The following is an 18,160-nucleotide window of genomic DNA, read 5'->3' as shown; positions in this document are numbered from 1 at the left end:
CGTAGCGTCCCATCTTATCAGTAACTATGTGAGACAATTGGAAGGCTACAGAGTTGCGAATGGCAATGCAAACTCCCCTGGACTTAGTGGAGAAATGGGAATGAAATATGTGAGGGTAAAAAGGGCATTTGAGTCTATGTGCTTCGGACTCTAATAAGTGTGTTTCTTGCACAGACAGTACGTCACAGGACAAGGTTTTTGCCTCACCCCACATGTAGGACCCCTTCCGAGGGGAATTCAGTCCATTAACGTTCAGGGAAGCAATTTTAAGTACCATGGTCACAGTCCAGATAGCTCAAGAGCAAGTTCTCCATATGGTGTTGATAGTTGGTGTCCATGTATTTATAGCAGAAGCGAGTTCTCCAGGTGTGCAGTACTATAGGTGTAGAGGTATTTATTGCTGCACTTTGCCATTGGTTTACGATAGGTGTAGAGGTATTTATTGCTGCACTGTGGTGTAGGTTTTCTATAGGTGGAGAGGTATTTATTTATTTATTGCTGCACTGTGGTGTAGGTTTACTATAGGTGGATAGGTATGTATTGCTGCACTGTGGTGTAGGTTTACTATAGGTGGAGAGGTATGTATTGCTGCACTGTGGTGTTGGTTTACTATAGGTGGAGAGGTATGTATTGCTACACTGTGGTGTAGGTTTACTATAGGTGGAGAGGTATTTATTGCTGCACTGTGGTGTAGATTTACTATAGGTGGAGAGGTATCTATTGCTGCACTGTGCTGTTGGTTTACTATAGGTGGAGAGGTATTTATTGCTGCACTTTGCCATTGGTTTACTATAGGTGGAGAGGTATTTATTGCTGCACTGTGATGTAGGTTTACTATAGGTGGAGAGGTATTTATTGCTCCACTGTGGTGTAGGTTTACTATAGGTGGAGAGGTATTTATTGCTGCACTGTGCTGTTGGTTTACTATAGGTGGAAAGGTATTTATTGCTGCACTTTGCTGTTGGTTTACTATAGGTGGAGAGGTATTTATTGCTGCCCTGTGGTGTAGGTTTACTATAGGTGGAGAGGTATTTATTGCTGCACTTTGCCGTTGGTTTACTATAGGTGGAGAGGTATTTATTGCTGCACTGTGCTGTTGGTTTACTATAGGTGGAGAGGTATTTATTGCTGCACTGTGCTGTTGGTTTACTATAGGTGGAGAGGTATTTATTGCTGCACTTTGCCGTTGGTTTTCTATAGGTGGAGAGGTATTTATTGCTGCACTGTGCTGTTGGTTTACTATAGGTGGAGAGGTATTTATTGCTGCACTGTGATGTATGTTTACTATAGGTGGAGAGGTATTTATTGCTGCACTGTGGTGTAGATTTACTATAGGTGGAGAGGTATTTATTGCTGCACTTTGCCGTTGGTTTACTATAGGTGGAGAGGTATTTATTGCTGCACTGTGCTGTTGGTTTGTCACTGGTATTATATGGATGCTGCATGGTGGTATTTGGTGCAGCACAGCAGTATGTCGGTGAGGCCCCAGCATCAACACGGGTAGGCTAGTAAGTCCTGAGTAGAAAAAGTTTGAGAAGCGCTGGTGTACAACATACTATTAGCACCAATTGCATGTATATACATTGATATATTCAGAGTGCAATCATGCTCTCACAAGGGAGTGAAGAATGGTATGCTGACTGTTTAAGCAGTAAATAGCTCATATTTAGACATTTGCTTCCGCTCTTTGGATTGGCAAAAGAAGAAAAATAGTTGACACACGGAGGAGATTTATCAAAACCTGTGCAGAAGAAAAGTTGATCAGTTGCCCATAGCAACCAATCAGATCACTTCTTTCATTTTCAAAACGGCCTCTGAAAAATGAAAGAAGCGATCTGATTGGTTGCTATGGGCAACTGGTCAACTTTTCTTCTGCACAGGTTTTGATAAATCTCTCCCATAATAACTACAGCAGGCTGTTTATTAATATTGACATATATTGTCTTCCAGAGTCAGAAAAAGCTGTGGGAAGCCAAAGAATTCTAAAAATCAGGGCCTTCAAAAGATGTCTAGGGAATTCTGAGAATAACATTTGTTTCTTCTATTCATGACCATTGATTATTTCAGCAGATGACAAGAACTTCCCAACCAGAAATATTTCCTTGTCTTGTGTGTTAAAATATTCTTTTTTTCCTTTAGTTTCACAGCAGTACCCATGGTGTAGCTTTATTAAAGTGCTTTACTAAAATCAAATATGTGCTCAAAGCTTCATCCTCTTAGTAGGACCCATACAGGTAGCCCTATTGTCATTGTCCTAGTGTACATAGTACCAGCCACACTATAGGCCTCTACATGTTCTGAGATCCAGTTACACAGTTGCAGATTTCAGGTTCCTTAGGCTGTGTTCACATGTAGAAAATGATGCGGACACGGAATTCTGCATCTTCCTGCATATATGCAGAAGTTCTGCAGAATTCATGTAGAATTTCCGCATGAATTCTTCCTGCATGGAAAAAGTATTTTTTTTTTAAATTCATATCTTTGGTTAAATTTTGTGTGAAATCCGCACAAATTCCGAGCGAATTCTGCACAAAGTTTGCATTAATTCCGCATTTTGCAGTTAAAAAAAAGCCCCATTTACTTCAATGGGCTTCCGCATTCAAATTCCCCACAAATTTAGAACAGGACCTTTCTTTTTGCGGAATGCAGAATTTTCGCAGCGGAAAGATTGATTGGGACTGCAAAATCCCATTGAAGTTCATGAGGCTGTTAACATATGCAGCATTTCCATGCGAAAATCTGTGCAGAAATTCTGACATGTGAACATTGCCTTAGAGGCATATATACCTTGCTTGCCGACTTTTCAGAGAGGTTCTGAATAGTGATCTGGAAGACAATGCACAGAATTTCTTACTTTTTTGTTAGCCAGTAAACCTAGGTCATGCCCCCAAACACTGCTAACATACAGCATTTAATTTGAAGTAATAATAGCACCTTTTACTTACATCCAAGATTAATATCCATGACTAAAAAGACTACAAATAGACCTCAGACTCCAGACCACCCAAAAAATATAGGACAAAATAAAATTCACAGCCCCTGGTGACACTACTATATTAGTGGTGAAACATGTTAAGGAGGCTTTTGTTTGTACTTTAATACACAGTAGTGAGTGTCTGCAGGTGCACAGAGAATCAGTTGTTTATGTACTAAAGACCCCACACCAGGCCTTTTTAATATAAACCTCAAACCAGACCCCAGATGTACAGTGGCCCATTCTCTAACTTTCCCTTATTGGGAGGCCTTGTAGCTTCACTTTCCGGCTTCAGGACCTGCACACACATGATCATAACTAAAGATGTGCAGGCCTTCATTGTGTATGTATATATATATATATATATATATATATATATATATATATATATATGCAATTCACACCCAAAACTGTGATGTTCATAAAATGTTTGCATATTATTTATATTTTAAGGTGGTGCCCTAGGCAGTTGGTTACCCCTTTTCCGGGCACTGCTGTACCACACTGCTGTTTTTTGCAATCGTTATGTTGTGTTTTATCTTCATAATATGCTGCAGCTTATGATGCTAAATTTACTTAGGTATATCCCTGCCTAAAGCCAGTTTTCAGAAAGATGAGCTGTTATCTATTGGCGATATTTGGCCTTGAGATCAGAGTACACTATTTCAATAATATTTACCAGCGCTCAGTGTTTGTTGTTGTTTTGGGAGAGCATTTGGTTGGATTCCACTAGTATCTAAAATACTTTATAGATGTTACTTACCCCTGGGCGTTTCCATTCTATCCTATGTGGAGGTGCTTTGCTGTAGAATAAAGACTCATCTGCTGCTGGGAACTCCGGATCTTCAAACAATTTTCCAGTTTTCCTGCATTCATTTTTTAGCTGCCAGTAATCCTGGTTTTTTAGATGTCTGACTGGCAATGCCATATGTTATCTATTGAAAGTAAAAATGGAAACATTTCTTAATATATGTCTATAGATGGACTATTTTTCTCCCTTCTCCACATTGAGAACATATGTTGTAAGTGTATATAGGGTAAAAAGGAAAAAAAAAGCTGACAACTCTTTACACTATACAGATAAGGTCTGTATGTGTCTCCCTGTCACTCCATTTTACTTATTTACACAAACGGAAAAAATATGTCCACCATCATTCTGCACTAAAAACCCCATAATGACAACGTAAAGACAGAATTCTACATTTTTTTTGCAAATATCTTAAAAAGTATTCAGTATTCAGACCCTTTGTTGTGACACATGAAATTTAGATGTTTATACAGCTTGATTGGACAAGATTTGGAAAGACACATCCCTGTGCATATAAGGAATCAAACCATGAAGTGGAAAGACCTGCCTGTAGAGCTCATAGGCTAGATTGTGTGGACTAAAAGAAAAACAGATAGTGCTCCATAGTGCAGATATCTTGAGTGTATATTCATACGGCACAATATCCGCACACAAAATTCCCCATTGGATTCCGCATCAAATTAAAGCCCAATAGACTTCAATGGGATTACGCACTCCCATTTATACTTACACATATATAAAGAATTTCAGCATGCAGATTCCGCACCAATTCCGCGCAAAATCCACAGAATTGGTGCGGATGTGCGGAAATACTGCCGTGTGAATATACCCTGAGTGTGGTTAAACCCTATGTGTAGATATGCACTTACCAAGCTATGTTGTGCAATCCAGGGCATCAGATTGCAAGTATCCACCCGCAGCCGCTCTTGCTTTTGAATCAGAACAAACAACAAATTGTTCTATGAATTGCTGATATTATGCACTGACCAAACATCCACAGTGTATAAGGTATTTTAGCAAGGTTAGGTTTATTTTCCCACAATGCTAAGTAGTGTGTTATTGCCATGAACCGTGAGGAGGACGTCTCAGGAGTCTGGGAGGGGACAGAGGAGCCTGGAGAAGGACTTATGAGGAGCCAGGAGAAGGACATAGGGGTGTCTAGACAGGGGGGGGGGGGGGGAGAAAAGTCTTGAGGAGGAGGACAGAGGGGTCTGGAGGAAGAGAACAAGAGGGGTCCAGAGTATAGCTACAGAGGGGTCTTGGCGGACAGAGGAATGATGTCAGGGCATGATGTCCGGGCATTAAACTCTGCAGAGTACAGAAGTCTTGGCATCTGGACCAAATGAAGAAAGAAAAAAAAGAAAAGGAGACAATGTCACGTATGAGTCCCTGATAGTGTGTATTCTTTTGACTGTGTCCCATAACTGCTGTAGTCACTTGTAAGTTCTGCAGCGATGATTGGTAAAACACTACCCCAATCTGTGGCTCTCCAGTTGTTGCAAATCTACAACTCTCATAATGCTTGAGACTCCGCAGGCACAACAGCTGGAGAGCTAATTGAATTGATTTAATCAGAGGAGTTCCCACCAGTCAGGCCTCCACCAAAAAATGGACTGCTTAGTCTAAAATTCCTGGGCCTATTTTTGGTCCAATGACCATTCCACCAAACAAAGTAGTATATGCAAATATCCTGTATACAGATATGAGAAACTTCCAGGAGGTGATCCATCACTTCAGCACTCCATCGATCTGGGGCTCCTCAGAAAAAGGATAAATACAAACATCTGAAGGGTTCTCAGACTGTGAGAAACAAGATTCTCTGGTCTGAGGAAACCAAAATTGTACTTTCTGGCCTCAATTCTAACTTTAATGTCTGAAGGAGTATAGGCACTACCCTTCCCCTTCCTGATACCTTCCCTACAGGGTTGAGGGGATGCTGGATGGAGCAAATTAGAGATATTTTCTTAATGAAAACCTGACCCAGAGTGCTCTGGACTTTAGACAGGACCAAATGTTCACCTTCAAACGAAGCAATGACCGTAAGCACATAGCCATGGCTACACAGGTGTGACTTAGTGTGACACGAATGTCCTTGCATGGCCCAGCCAGAGCTTAAACCCAGTCAAACATCTCTGAATAGACCTGAAAATGGCTTCCACCGATGGTCCTCATCCAACCTGACAGAGTTTGAAAGGCGCTGAAGAAAAATGGCAGAAAATTCAACAAGCCAGATGTTCAAAGCTTGTGGTATCATCCCTAAGAAGAATGAAAGCTATAATCTCTGCTTCAACTAAGTACTGGGTAAAGGGTCTCAATACTTATGTCTAAATAAATTAACATAGATGTCTAACATTCTGTTTCACTTTGTCATTATGGGGTACTGGGTGCAGAATAATGAAGGAATACTTAATTATTTTGATTTTGATTTTAGAACGAGGTCACCACATAAAAAAATGTGAAAAAGTGAAAAGGTCTGAAAACATTTTGAATGCACTGTTTGCAGTTTATATTATGCAAAGACACATGTGTTGTCAATGAAGAGAGGGGAACAAGACTACAAGACCCCTCTGAATATCACTTACTACGCTTTACAACATGTGGTGATAAATACTTTTGTGCCATAAAGGACCAGAGTATTTTAAGAAATATATATATATTTGTAAATCACTCAAAGTTTAATCTGACCAAAAATTTTTTTTTTATAACAATAACAATAATAATAAAATAAAGCATTACAAGCATTATCATGATTGTTGGTATAAATGCAACAAATAAATTGCTATAGATAGATATTGTTATGGCTTTTCAACATCATTAAGACCCTAGGATCTGGCTAAGCTGACATTTAAGTCACTTTGGGAATTGTGTAGAACACTCAATTTCATTCTTAACTAGAACAGTCATGTTTGTGGGTGGTTGAAGAGCTGGACGTAGTTATATGATCCAGAACACTGACAAAAAAAAAACTGTGTCCAACAAAAATATTGTCCATAAAATCAGTTTGCCTACACCCAACTAAAGTATTACAAGTCCATGAGTAGATGGTGCATAAAGTTTCACATGTTTATATCAGTATTTTTTGGGGTTGCATTATACTAGTGCAATATCCCAATACTCATCTACAAACTGATAAGGAAAATAGGTTGCAGTGCGGATGTAGAAAGATTTCAGTCAGTTAAATTCTGCTTCGATATTGTGAGATAAACTTGTATAATGTATTACATTGCTTTTACATTGCTTCACATGTGCATACAATGAGGCGCAAGTCGTGCAAGGGTTAACTTTCTTTTTTATGACCACCACTGATGGAGAAATGTAAAAGAACATGATAATTGGGTCACATGATCTTTTTTGCCTATAATGGTATGAGTGAGGAGTCCCCAAGTCCAATTCTCTTCTTAGTAAGTCCTGATTAGACCAGGAAAGGAGAAGGAAGTCTAGGTCTAGTCTAGTGAGTGCCCCTGCCAGCAAGCCTGCTGTGCAGTAAATTACCTAACCTTGACTGTCTCAGTAGTTTAAAGGGGTGCTCCGGTGAAAACATTTTTTCTTTTAAATCAACTGGTGGCAGAAAGTTAAACATATTTATAAATTACTTCTATTAAAAAATCTTAATCCTTCCTGTACTTATTAGCTGCTGAATACCACAGAGGAAATTCTTTTCTTTTTGGAATGCTCTCTGATGACATCACGACCACAGTTCTCTCTGCTGACGTTATTATAATAATGCTGCTTTATCTATTGTTGTCCTTAGTGGGATTTGAACCCAAGACCCCAGCAATGCAAGGCAGCAGTGCGAACCACTGAGCCACCATGCTGCCCTTAGCATACATCTGCTATGCATGGTTGCTAAAATGGACAGAGATGTCAGCAGAGAGCACTGTGTTCGTGATGTCATCAGTGTTCCAAAAAGAAAGGAATTTCCTCTGTAGCATTCAGCAGCTAATAAGTACTGGAAGGATTAATATTTTTTAATAGAAGTAATTTACAAATATGTTTAACTTTCTGCCACCAGTTGATTTAGAAGAATCCTGTTCATGTTGCTACCTCAATCGAATCAGCTCTGGGTTGGTCACGGTGAACCATGGCATTTATAAGGTGTATTACCCAAGAACTGTGTCCAGTCCATGCTGAAGTAGTATCTGTTTCTGCAGTTGTTTCTACTTGTAGAAGGAGAATAGATTAAATCCAGAAACTGTACAAGTGCTCTTCTACTATGACTGGACTCTTTATGGGCTTTTGTCCAGAGTCAGTACCATGTGCCTTACAAGCCATAACCTTTTTGCCTTACACCGTGCAATAGGGAATCATAATGCAGCTAACTGTGAGTAAAGTTTTCCATACATAGGGGGAGATTTATCGAAACCTGTCCAGAGGAAAAGTTGCTGAGTTGCCCATAGCAACCAATCAGATTGCTTCTTTAATTTTTGAAAAGACCTGTGAAAATTGAAAGAAGCGATCTGATTGGTTACTATGGGCAATTCAACAACTTTTCCTCTGAACAGGTTTTGATAAATCTCCCCCATACACAAGAGTGAGCCAAACTATGAATATCCTTCTCAGTAGATTTATCCTAGCTGGTCTGTGTGTATATACTATAGCAAAACTCAAAGTACTTTTAGGCTGGAATTCCACTGAGTTTTTTTTTGCAAAAACGCCGTAAAAAAACGACAATTTTCCCGCACAGCATTTAAAAACGCGTCCAGATGTTAGCTGCAAGTCAATAATAAACTGCAAAATGCCAGATTCGCTTTTTTTCAGTTTGGTGTCATTTAATCCTTTTGCCGTTTTTCAGCAATTTTGGGCTCAGAGGCTGGATTTTCAAAACACCCGACAAAACCTAGTTTGGCGTTTTTTGCCCTGAAATCGTGGCGTTTTCCTCCCATAGAAGTCTATGGGAGAGCAAAAACGCCAAGAATAACGCCATGTTGGTTTTAACTTTTGCAGGCAGTTTTTATTCTTTTTTGGACTTTAGAGATCCAAAATAGTGATGGAGATACCTTTTTATTAAAATTTCGTAGGATACCATTAAAAAATAATAATAAAAAAGATACAGTAGTGATGGAAAAAATTGTATCTAATGAAATTTATCTTTTTTATTTCTAAATTTTTATGAATTTTTAAACAGGGATCAATTTATGTGGGCGAGTAAAGCACTAAAAATGTAGCCGACAATAATAAAAATGTAGTGTATGTGTGTTTTTTCACATTTTTCTTTAAATTTTTAAGGTAGTACTACTACTCCCAGCATGGAACACACTGTTCCATGATGGGAGTAGTATTACCTGTACTGATTGACAGATCGTCCCTTTGCGATCCTCCTGTATAATATAAAGATGGGGCCGGCTGCTCTTTTATGGTCTCCTGCACTGCCGTATATATACACCTATTCATATTTCCCGCAGAGAGCTGTGATTTGTCAGATGGTTCCAGCCAATCACAACTCTGTGGAATATATGAATATGTGTATATATACGTCAGTGCAGGGGACCACAGAAGAGCAGCCGCCCGCATCTATACATTATACAGGAGGATCACAGCAGGTGTCAGAAGTTACACTCCCTGCGATCTGTCTATTAATGCAAGTACTACAGCTCCCAGCATGGAGCAGAGTGTGCTCCATGTTGGGAGCAGTAGTACCTGCAGTAAGGGACAGATCACAGCGGATGTCACTTCTCCTGACACCTGCTGCGATCCTCCTGAAATGACTGTCGGGATCAGCTGTACCCAAGGCTACAGAGCTGGGAGAACAGCTGATGCTGAGCAGTACATATATATCCTATATCTACTGCCCAGCAAGAACTTATATGGATACACCTTAAAAAAATGGGAATGATTGGTGATATTAACTTCCTGTTTGTGGCACAGTAGTATATGTGAGGGGGGAAACTTTTGAAGATGGGTGGTGACCATGGCGGCCATTTTGAAGTTGGCCATTTTGAATCCAACTTTTGTTTTTTCAATAGGAAGAGGGTCATGTGACACATCAAACTTATTGGGAATTTCACAAGAAAAACAACGATGTGCTTAGTTTTAACGTAACTTTAATATTTCAGTGTAGGTTAACCCTTTGGGCAGTATACAATATATACAGCTATCTATAGACAAAGAAGTCCCCTTACCTCCCTCCAGTCCCCGCGGGTCCATGTAGCTCCACCCCTAGTGATGACATAATTAGGGGGCGGAGCTACAGACAGGATCCAGGCTGGTAAGGGTATAAGGCTCTGTTAACATTGTCCGTTTTGTATAATGTGAACAGATCCTTCTGCCAGTGTCTTACCAGACAGGGAGATTCCAGCTGTTACTAAACTATAACTCCCAGCATGCCCAGACAGCCAAAGGCTGTCTGGGCATGCTGGGAGTTGTAGTTTTGCACCAATTGGAGGCTCCCTGTTTGGGAAGACATTGCACTATGGGTGCTCTCCCCTGCAGAGAGCGCAAAAAATGTCCTAACCCATTTTTTTGAGGTTTTTTTTCTTCTCATTTCAGATCCGTGTATGCAGAGGATTACAGCAGATTCGATGGATTACGATGGATGAACTGGATATTTTTATTTTAATAAAATGGTTAACAAGGGCTGTGGAGGAGTGTTTTTTAAAATAAAATATTTTTTCCAATGTATTGTGTTTTTTTTTTTTATTGAATTTTCAGGCTTAGTAATGGAGTCTGTCTAAAAGACGGAATCCATTACTAAGCCAGGGCTTAGCATCAGCCCCAAAAACAGCTAGTACTAACCCCCAATTATTACCCCAGTACCCACCGCCACAGGGGTACCGGGAAGAGCAGGTACCGACAGGCCCAGAGTGTCAAAAATGGCACTCCTGGGCCTAGGCGGTAACAAGCTGGCATTATTTAGGCTGGGAAGGGGCCAGGAACAATGGTCCTCGCCCACCCTGGTAACATCAGGCTGTTGTTGCTTGGTTGGTATCTGGCTGAGAATGAAAATACGGGGAACCCTATGCATTTTTTCAATGTATTTATTAAAAAAAACAAAAACGCATAGTGTTCCCTGTATTTTCATTCTCAGCACAATACCAACCAAGCAGCAACAGCCTGACGTTATCAGGGTGGGCGAGGACCATTGTTGGCCCTCCCCAGCCTAAATAACACCAGCCTGTTACCGCCTAGGCCCAGGAATGCCATTTTTGACGCTCCGGGCCTGTTTGTACTGGCTTTTCCTGGCACCCCTGTGGTGGTGGGTACCGTGGTAATAATTGGGGGTTAGCGCTAGCTGTTTTTGGGGCTAACGCTAAGCCCTGACTTAGTAATGGATTCCGTCTATTTGACAGCCTCCATTACTAAGCCAGAAAATTCAATTAAAAAAAACCACAACACATTGGAATTTTTTTTATTTTAAAAAACATTCCCCCACAGCCCTCGTTAACCATTTTATTAAAATAAAATAAAATCCAGTTCATCCATCATAATCCATCCAATCCGCCGTAATCCTCTGCATACACGGATCTGAATCGAGAAGAAAAAAACCACAAAAAAAATGGGTTAGGACATTTTTTGTGCTCTCCGCAGGGGAGAGCGCCCATAATGCAATGTCTTCCCAAACAGGGAGCCTCCCATTGGTGCAAAACTACAACTCCCAGCATGCCCAGACAGCCTTTGGCTGACTGGGCATGCTGGGAATTGTAGTTTAGCAATAGCTGGAGTCTCCCTGTCTGGTAAGACACTGACAGAAGGGTCTGTTCACACTATACAAAAAGGACAATGTTAACAGAGCCTTATACCCTTACCAGCCTGGATCCTGTCTGTAGCTCTGCCCCCTAATGACGTCGTCACTAGGGGCAGAGCTACACAGACCCGCGGGGACTGGAGGGAGGTAAGGGGACTTCTTCGTCTTCTTTATACACTATATACAGCTATCTATAGATAGCTGTATATATTGTATACTGCCCAAAGGGTTAACCTACACTGTCCAGCAGTGTAAGTTAACTCTATCCTGCCGGGATGACTTAGCGCACAGCTCAGCAAGGGGTTAAGTGAACCAGCAATGTGTATACTGTATATACATTGCAGGCTCACTGTAAGTTCTTGCTGGGCAGTAGATATAGGATGTATATACACTGCTCAGCATCAGCTGTTCTCCCAGCTCTGTAGCCCTGGGTACAGCTGATCCCGACAGTCACTTCAGGAGGATCGCAGCGGGTGTCAGGAGAAGTGACATTCGCTGTGATCTGTCCCTTACTGCAGGTACTACTGCTCCCAACATGGAGCACACTCTGCTCCATGCTGGGAGCTGTAGTACCTGCATTAATAGACAGATCGCAGCGAGTGTAAGTCTGACACCCGCTGTGATCCTCCTGTATAATGTATAGATGCGGGCGGCTGCTCTTCTATGGTCCCCTGCACTGACGTATATATACACATATATCCCACAGAGTTGTGATTGGCTGGAACCATCTGGCCAATCACAACTCTCTGCGGGAAATATGAATAGGTGCATATATACGGCAGTGCAGGAGACCATAGAAGAGTGGCCGGCCGCATCTATAAATTATACAGAAGGATCGCAACAGGTGTCCAAAAGTTCAAAAAATAATAAAAACCGCCTGCGAAAACTCAAAAGTTAAAACCAACATGGCGTTATTCTTGGCAGAAGAGATAGAAGAGATAGAAGAGAGAGAAGAGAGTGAGAGAGAAGAGATAGAAGAGAGAGAAGAGATAGAAGAGAGAGAAAAAAGAAGAGAGAGAGAATCACACATGCATGGCAACCTCTCTAATTCTGCTTGGCTGCATAAAATATCTGAAGGGCCATCAGAAAGGTAGATAGTGGAGATGCTCTAGGTCCACAAAGTGGTAACAGCTCTAGAACAGGTGCTAAATATTATGGAGGAGATTTATTAAAAACCTGTCCAGATTAAAAGTTGCTGAGTTGCCCATATTATTATTTCCTTTGGTTTTTTAAAAGGCCACTGAAAAATGAAAGAAGCTATTTCATTAGTTGCTAAGGGCAACTGGTCAACTCTCCTCTCCACAGGTTTTGATAAATCTTCCCCATTATATCAAAGCGGTGGAATCAATAAAGTGTATTATTAAGATGATGTTTTTTATTTACTATCCTAATACACATAATCCTGCTATCTGTTTTAGGTTACTTCGAACACTGTGCAGTCTCTTGTACAGTTGTATAAAGTGCTTGGAGAAGCACAGCAGACAGCATGACTGGATGTGCCTGTATTAATGTGCACAGCATGCCTGCCTCCCTGCCTGACTAGAAGTAGTTGTGAAGTCTATGATCGACACTTCCCTGCTGAAACACCACTGGAATATATGTTCACTTCTTGAAGTGGATAAACCCTTTTTAGTGCATCCAGTTAGATTCAAGGCCCTGTATGACAATCATGGTTAATATGTCCAATATGGAGGAAAGAGAACATGAAATACATTTACTGAGTAGACTCACAGTAGTTACCATTGTTATGCTGAATGAAGGGGCCTTGGGCCAAACATACTTGTCATGATTAATAAATTCTGCAATGTCTGCACACTCTACAAGAGCTGGCCTTTAATTAGGGGGCACCCTGTGCATATTTATTTTGGTGCCCTCCTACCCTCTGCCTGAACCCCATGGAAGGACAAAAAAGAGGAAAAAAGTTAAAACATATTAGGAGAGATTTATCTTAACCTGTCCAGAGGAAAAGTTGCCCAGTTGCCCATAGCAACCAATCAGATTGCTTCTTTCATTTTTAACAAGGCCTCTGCAAAATGAAAGAAGCAATCTTATTGGTTGCTATGGGCAACCGGGCGACTTTTCCTCTGGACAGGTTTTGATAAATCTCCCCCATTATCTTCACAACCATTTTTTAACCATATCCCCTTTCCCAGAATATGTTCTTACCATGCTCTGTCCCAGAAATCATCTCTCCTTCCTTTTTTGGGTATCATCTACCTCCTCCCCCCCCCCCCCCCAGGTTTGATTCTTCTTTAGGGCTGTATTACCCAACCTTTGCCCAAAATGGGCATCAATTTTCTAGATCTGCACATTTACTAAGCTAATTGGCGTCAATATCAGCCAAATAGGCCAAACATCGTCCCATGTGATAGGGACATCGATCAACCGGTGATTAACCCCTTAAGGACTCATCCCGTTTGGGCCTTAATCTTATTTTTACGTTTTCGTTTTTTCCTCCTCGCCTTCGTTTTTTCCTCCTCACCTTCCTCGCCTAACTCTTTTATATTTTTATCCACAGACTAGTATTGTTTTTTGCACGACCAGTTGTCCATTGTAACGCCATCACGCACTTTACCATGAAATGTATGACGCAACTAAAAAATACTATTTGTGTGGGGAAATTAAAAAGAAAGCCACAAGAAAGGTTTTGTTTTCACACCGTACAATTTACGGTAACATTGACATGTGTTCTTTATTCTTTGGGTCAATACAATTAAAATGATAGCCATGATAACATACTTTTCTATTACTGTTGCGCTTAAAAAAAAAAAAAAAATGTTTAACCAAATTAGTACGTTTAAAATCTACCATTTTGAAGACCTATAACTTTTTCATTTTTCCGTATAAGCGGTGGTATGAGGGCAAATTTTTGGCACCGTGATCTGTACTTTATATTGATACCATATTTGCTTATATAAAACTTTTAATACATTTTTCATTAATTTTTTTGGGAATAAAATGTTATAAAAAAGCAGCTATTTTGGACTTTTTTTTTTACTTTCACACCGTTCACCGTACGGTGTCATTAACATTTTATTTTAATAGTTTGGATATGTACGCACTTGGCGATACCAAATACAGTATGTTTATAAAATATTTTCTTTACACTTTTTGGCGATGAAATAGGGAAAATGGGACAATTTACATTTTTATTGGGGGAGGGATTTTTTCCCTTTTTTTTACTTTCTTTTTTTTTTTACTTTTATTTTTACAATTTAATAGTCCCCATAGGGGACTATTTATAGCAATCATTCGATTGCTAATACTGTTCAGTGCTATGCATAGGATATAGCACTGATCAGTGTTATCGGTCATCTTCTGCTCTGGTCTGCTCGATCGCAGACCAGAGCAGAAGACTCGTGGAAGGCAGCAGAGGCAGGTGAGGGGACCTCCGTCTGCCGTTCTGGATGATCAGATCGCCGTGGCAGCGCTGCGGGCGATCCGATCATCCATTTAAGTGACCACGATGCTGTAGATGCCTTGATCTGTATTGATCATGGCATCTGAGGGGTTAATGGCGGACATCCGCACGATCGCGGCTGTCCGCCATTACCGGCGAGTCCCTGGCTGCTATCAGCAGCCAGGACCTGCCGCGCATAACACGAGCATCGCTCCGATGCTCACGGTTATGTATAGGACGTAAATGTTCGTCCTGGAGCGTTAAGTACCAGCTCACAGCATGTACAATTACGTCTGGCGTCGTTAAGGGGTTAAAAAATGCTTGTTTTATCAGCTGACGGCATGCTTTTCACATATTTCCTCCCAGCAAGATGCTACTCATATTTACATTATCCCTCCCATGTGTCATCTCATCTCGTCCTTCCTCAGGTATAATCATTCTTACTTTACATCCATCAGTTATCATGTCTTTCCCCTCCTTAGGTATCATCTCTCCTTTCTATGGTATCTTCATATACCAAATCCTTGCCTCTAGTGTAGTTTCCCAGTATGTGGCCCTCTCAGGTGAAAGTTGCCTCAGGTGCCTGTAGTGGCCCCACTTCTCAAGGTGCTGTATTGTATTGCACTCTAGTTTATTGCATGTTGATTTCTATTGTGTTTGTTATGTTGTCCTTAATAAATGTTGGATATGCCTTTAAAGAGTGAAGATGCAGAGTAAACCATGTAATCCTTATGCCCAATGGGATGCCCCTAGCCTTAAGTAGTGTAGGGGGAGGAGCCAGTTAGTGTTGGAGGAGTTAGGAGTTAGTTAGAGCTGAGGTACAGTGTGGAGAGGAGTTAGGGGAAGTTTTTGGGAACATAAAGGAGTCCTGTTTAGAAGTCACAAGTCTGTTACCACGCATCTACAAGTGCCCCGCCACACAGGTCCAGTCTGGAAGTCTAGGATAGGAGGGGATAGAAAGTCTCAGGAATCTATTGGTCCAAAAGTCTACAGTACAAGCCTGGTGGTAAGCTAATTTCGGGAAGGCACTACAATGAGTCTAAAGGCAGCGTGGGGGGTCCTAAGTCCCAAGTCTAAGGCCTAAAAGTCAGAATCTAAATTCTACAGTAACTAGAATTCAGTCAATAGTAAAGTACTACAAGTCCCAGCAAGACAAAAGGCTCCCCAGATTTACTCTGTATTTCCCTCCGACCTGTACTTTTACAATGATTACAACATCTATCCTCACCTCAGTATGAGGCAGTTTTCCTTAACCCTGCACCTGGTGTCTTTATTGCCCATTGCTTGGTTCAGAAGAGCTGCTGAATCCTTGGAGCGTGGTGGTTAATGCTACCCTGGCATCACAAACTGTCTATTTTTCACCATTACACTAGCCAGCATACAACACACAAGTTAATGCACCACACTAGTATAACTTTACTCACATATCTCCCTTCCCCAAATATCAACCTCCCCTTTCAATATTATCACTGTCTCTAGTAACATTTGCCCCCAGCAAGATATCTCCTTTTGCAGTATCACCCCCTAAAGTAATATTTGCCCCCAGCATCACAAATGACCCTGTTTCTAATGCTTCTTCCGGGGCAAAAATCAGTGCAACACTTTCCCCCGCCTGCTGCAACTGATAACCTTGCTCACACCGCTGATAAATCCACCCCTTCACTGACAGGTTGAAGTATAAAGGATAAATATTTATGAAGGAGGCGACGTTATTGACCAGAGTGGGAAGGAGAAAGCACTGCACATATAGCAGCAGCCTGCCTCCATTGCACATAAGAAGGAACCATATTAGCAACGAGACAAATGTCTCTAGCCCCATAAAAAGCTTTAGAAATAGGGTAACCCGCACTATGTAACTTAATATTCAGGCTAGTGGGGGTGACCCTGCTGTCAGTTTCTTTTTAAAGAATTTAAAAAGCATATTGAAATAAATACACATTAGTTATATGCATGAATGTGCTCTTATTTTCTACCTCATGTCTTACATTATTGGAGAGTAGTTAGAGTATTTGTCCAGTGATGCAAAATGCAAAATCATCGGTAGTTGCAGTATCTTGTAATACCTTTTTTATTGGACTAACAAGATTTTGTAGAGACGGGCTTTCGGGATTCCTCCCTTTATCAAGGGAAATGCTTATGACTTGATAAAGGGAGGAATCCCGAAAGCTTCTCTACAAAATCTTGTTAGTCCAATAAAAAAGGTATTACAAGATACTGCAACTACCGATGATTTTGCATTATTGGAGAGGGATTATAGGGTTGTAGAGAATACCAGCAGGTTGTGATACCACTCATGAAGGTGCTGATCATGTTATCAACCATCTACGATAACAAATGTGGAAGTGATCTGGATATCTGCAAGTCCCTAAGCAAAATTCAATGACCCTTTACCCAGTTATGGCCAATCACATTAGGTACTTGGTGTGTCATATATTTTCTGGCATGGGATTAGCATTAGCCTGGAAATCGTTTTCCAAGAAGATATTTTAGCTTGGATGATAGTTATGGATGGGAACGCAGTTGTAATTATTTATACTTGTCACCATGTGCAGTTCTTAGCCTGTGCCACATCCATCATGCAGACTTCTAGGTAAGGTGAAATCATAGCACTCCCAGCATGATGCTTGCAAAAAGAAAAAAAAAAAAACATGATACAGATCTGTACACCAGAGCTAAGACCAGGCTTACTTTTACCTGGAGCAAGGTTCAGTTTTCTAACCCTGAGTCAAAATAGCTTTTTGCCAGGGCACATGCCCCAGTTGTTTCTCCGCAGCTATGGCCTTGCTCTATACTTGCAGTGCCCCTGTACCAGTCTACAAGCTGATAGAGTATATAAGTTGTAGTGTGATTGTAGATTGTATCCTGTCAGTTAAATTCTTCTTAGTTATTATAGAGTTAAAGCTGTCTACTGTCTACAGTGTATACACTGAGGTATCAGGTTGTGCAATGGTTAACTGCATCTTGTATAGCCACTACATTTGGATATTGTAAATGTGTATGAGAATAGGATCACATGATCTCTCCTCAGACAGGCTTCTGCCTAGAAGCCTCTGGAAAGTTCTGAGGAGTCCTGAAGTCTAATCCTCTCTTCCCAGAAGACCAGAACCTGTCTAAATTAGGCAATCTGGCAGTGCCAGTCTGGCAGTGCAGTGCCCGTGGAAAACATTTTTTTTTAAATCAACTAGTGCCAGAATGTTAAACAGATTTGTAAATTACTTCTCTTAAAAAATCTTTACCCTTCCAGTACTTTTAAGCAGCTGTATGCTACAGAGGAAATTATTTTCTTTTTGAATTTCT

At 40.8% G+C, this 18,160-nt stretch overlaps 1 protein-coding gene across 4 annotated transcripts in view; it reads right to left on the bottom strand.

Moving 5' to 3' along the window:
* Nucleotides 1-18,160, bottom strand: part of LOC130291607 (calpain-5-like) — a 184,552-nt gene that overhangs the window by 151,309 nt on the left and 15,083 nt on the right. The window contains exons 1-2 of one of the 4 annotated variants that reach the window (XM_056540566.1): nt 16,092-16,189; nt 3,738-3,909 (exon numbers count right to left, since the gene is read on the bottom strand). In XM_056540566.1, the coding sequence (XP_056396541.1) occupies nt 3,738-3,902 (165 nt within the window). In that variant the 5' untranslated portion in view covers nt 3,903-3,909; nt 16,092-16,189. Of the gene's footprint in view, nt 1-3,737; nt 3,910-13,203; nt 13,337-13,629; nt 13,658-16,091; nt 16,190-18,160 lie in introns of those variants that run through there. The other 3 variants (XM_056540569.1, XM_056540567.1, XM_056540565.1) reach the window with 3 other exon arrangements.

This window comes from Hyla sarda, chromosome 9 (genome assembly GCF_029499605.1).
Source record: "Hyla sarda isolate aHylSar1 chromosome 9, aHylSar1.hap1, whole genome shotgun sequence".
NCBI lineage: Eukaryota > Metazoa > Chordata > Amphibia > Anura > Hylidae > Hyla > Hyla sarda.
The sequence above is the reverse complement of the archived record's forward strand: the minus strand, read 5'-3'. Positions and strand labels throughout refer to the sequence as shown.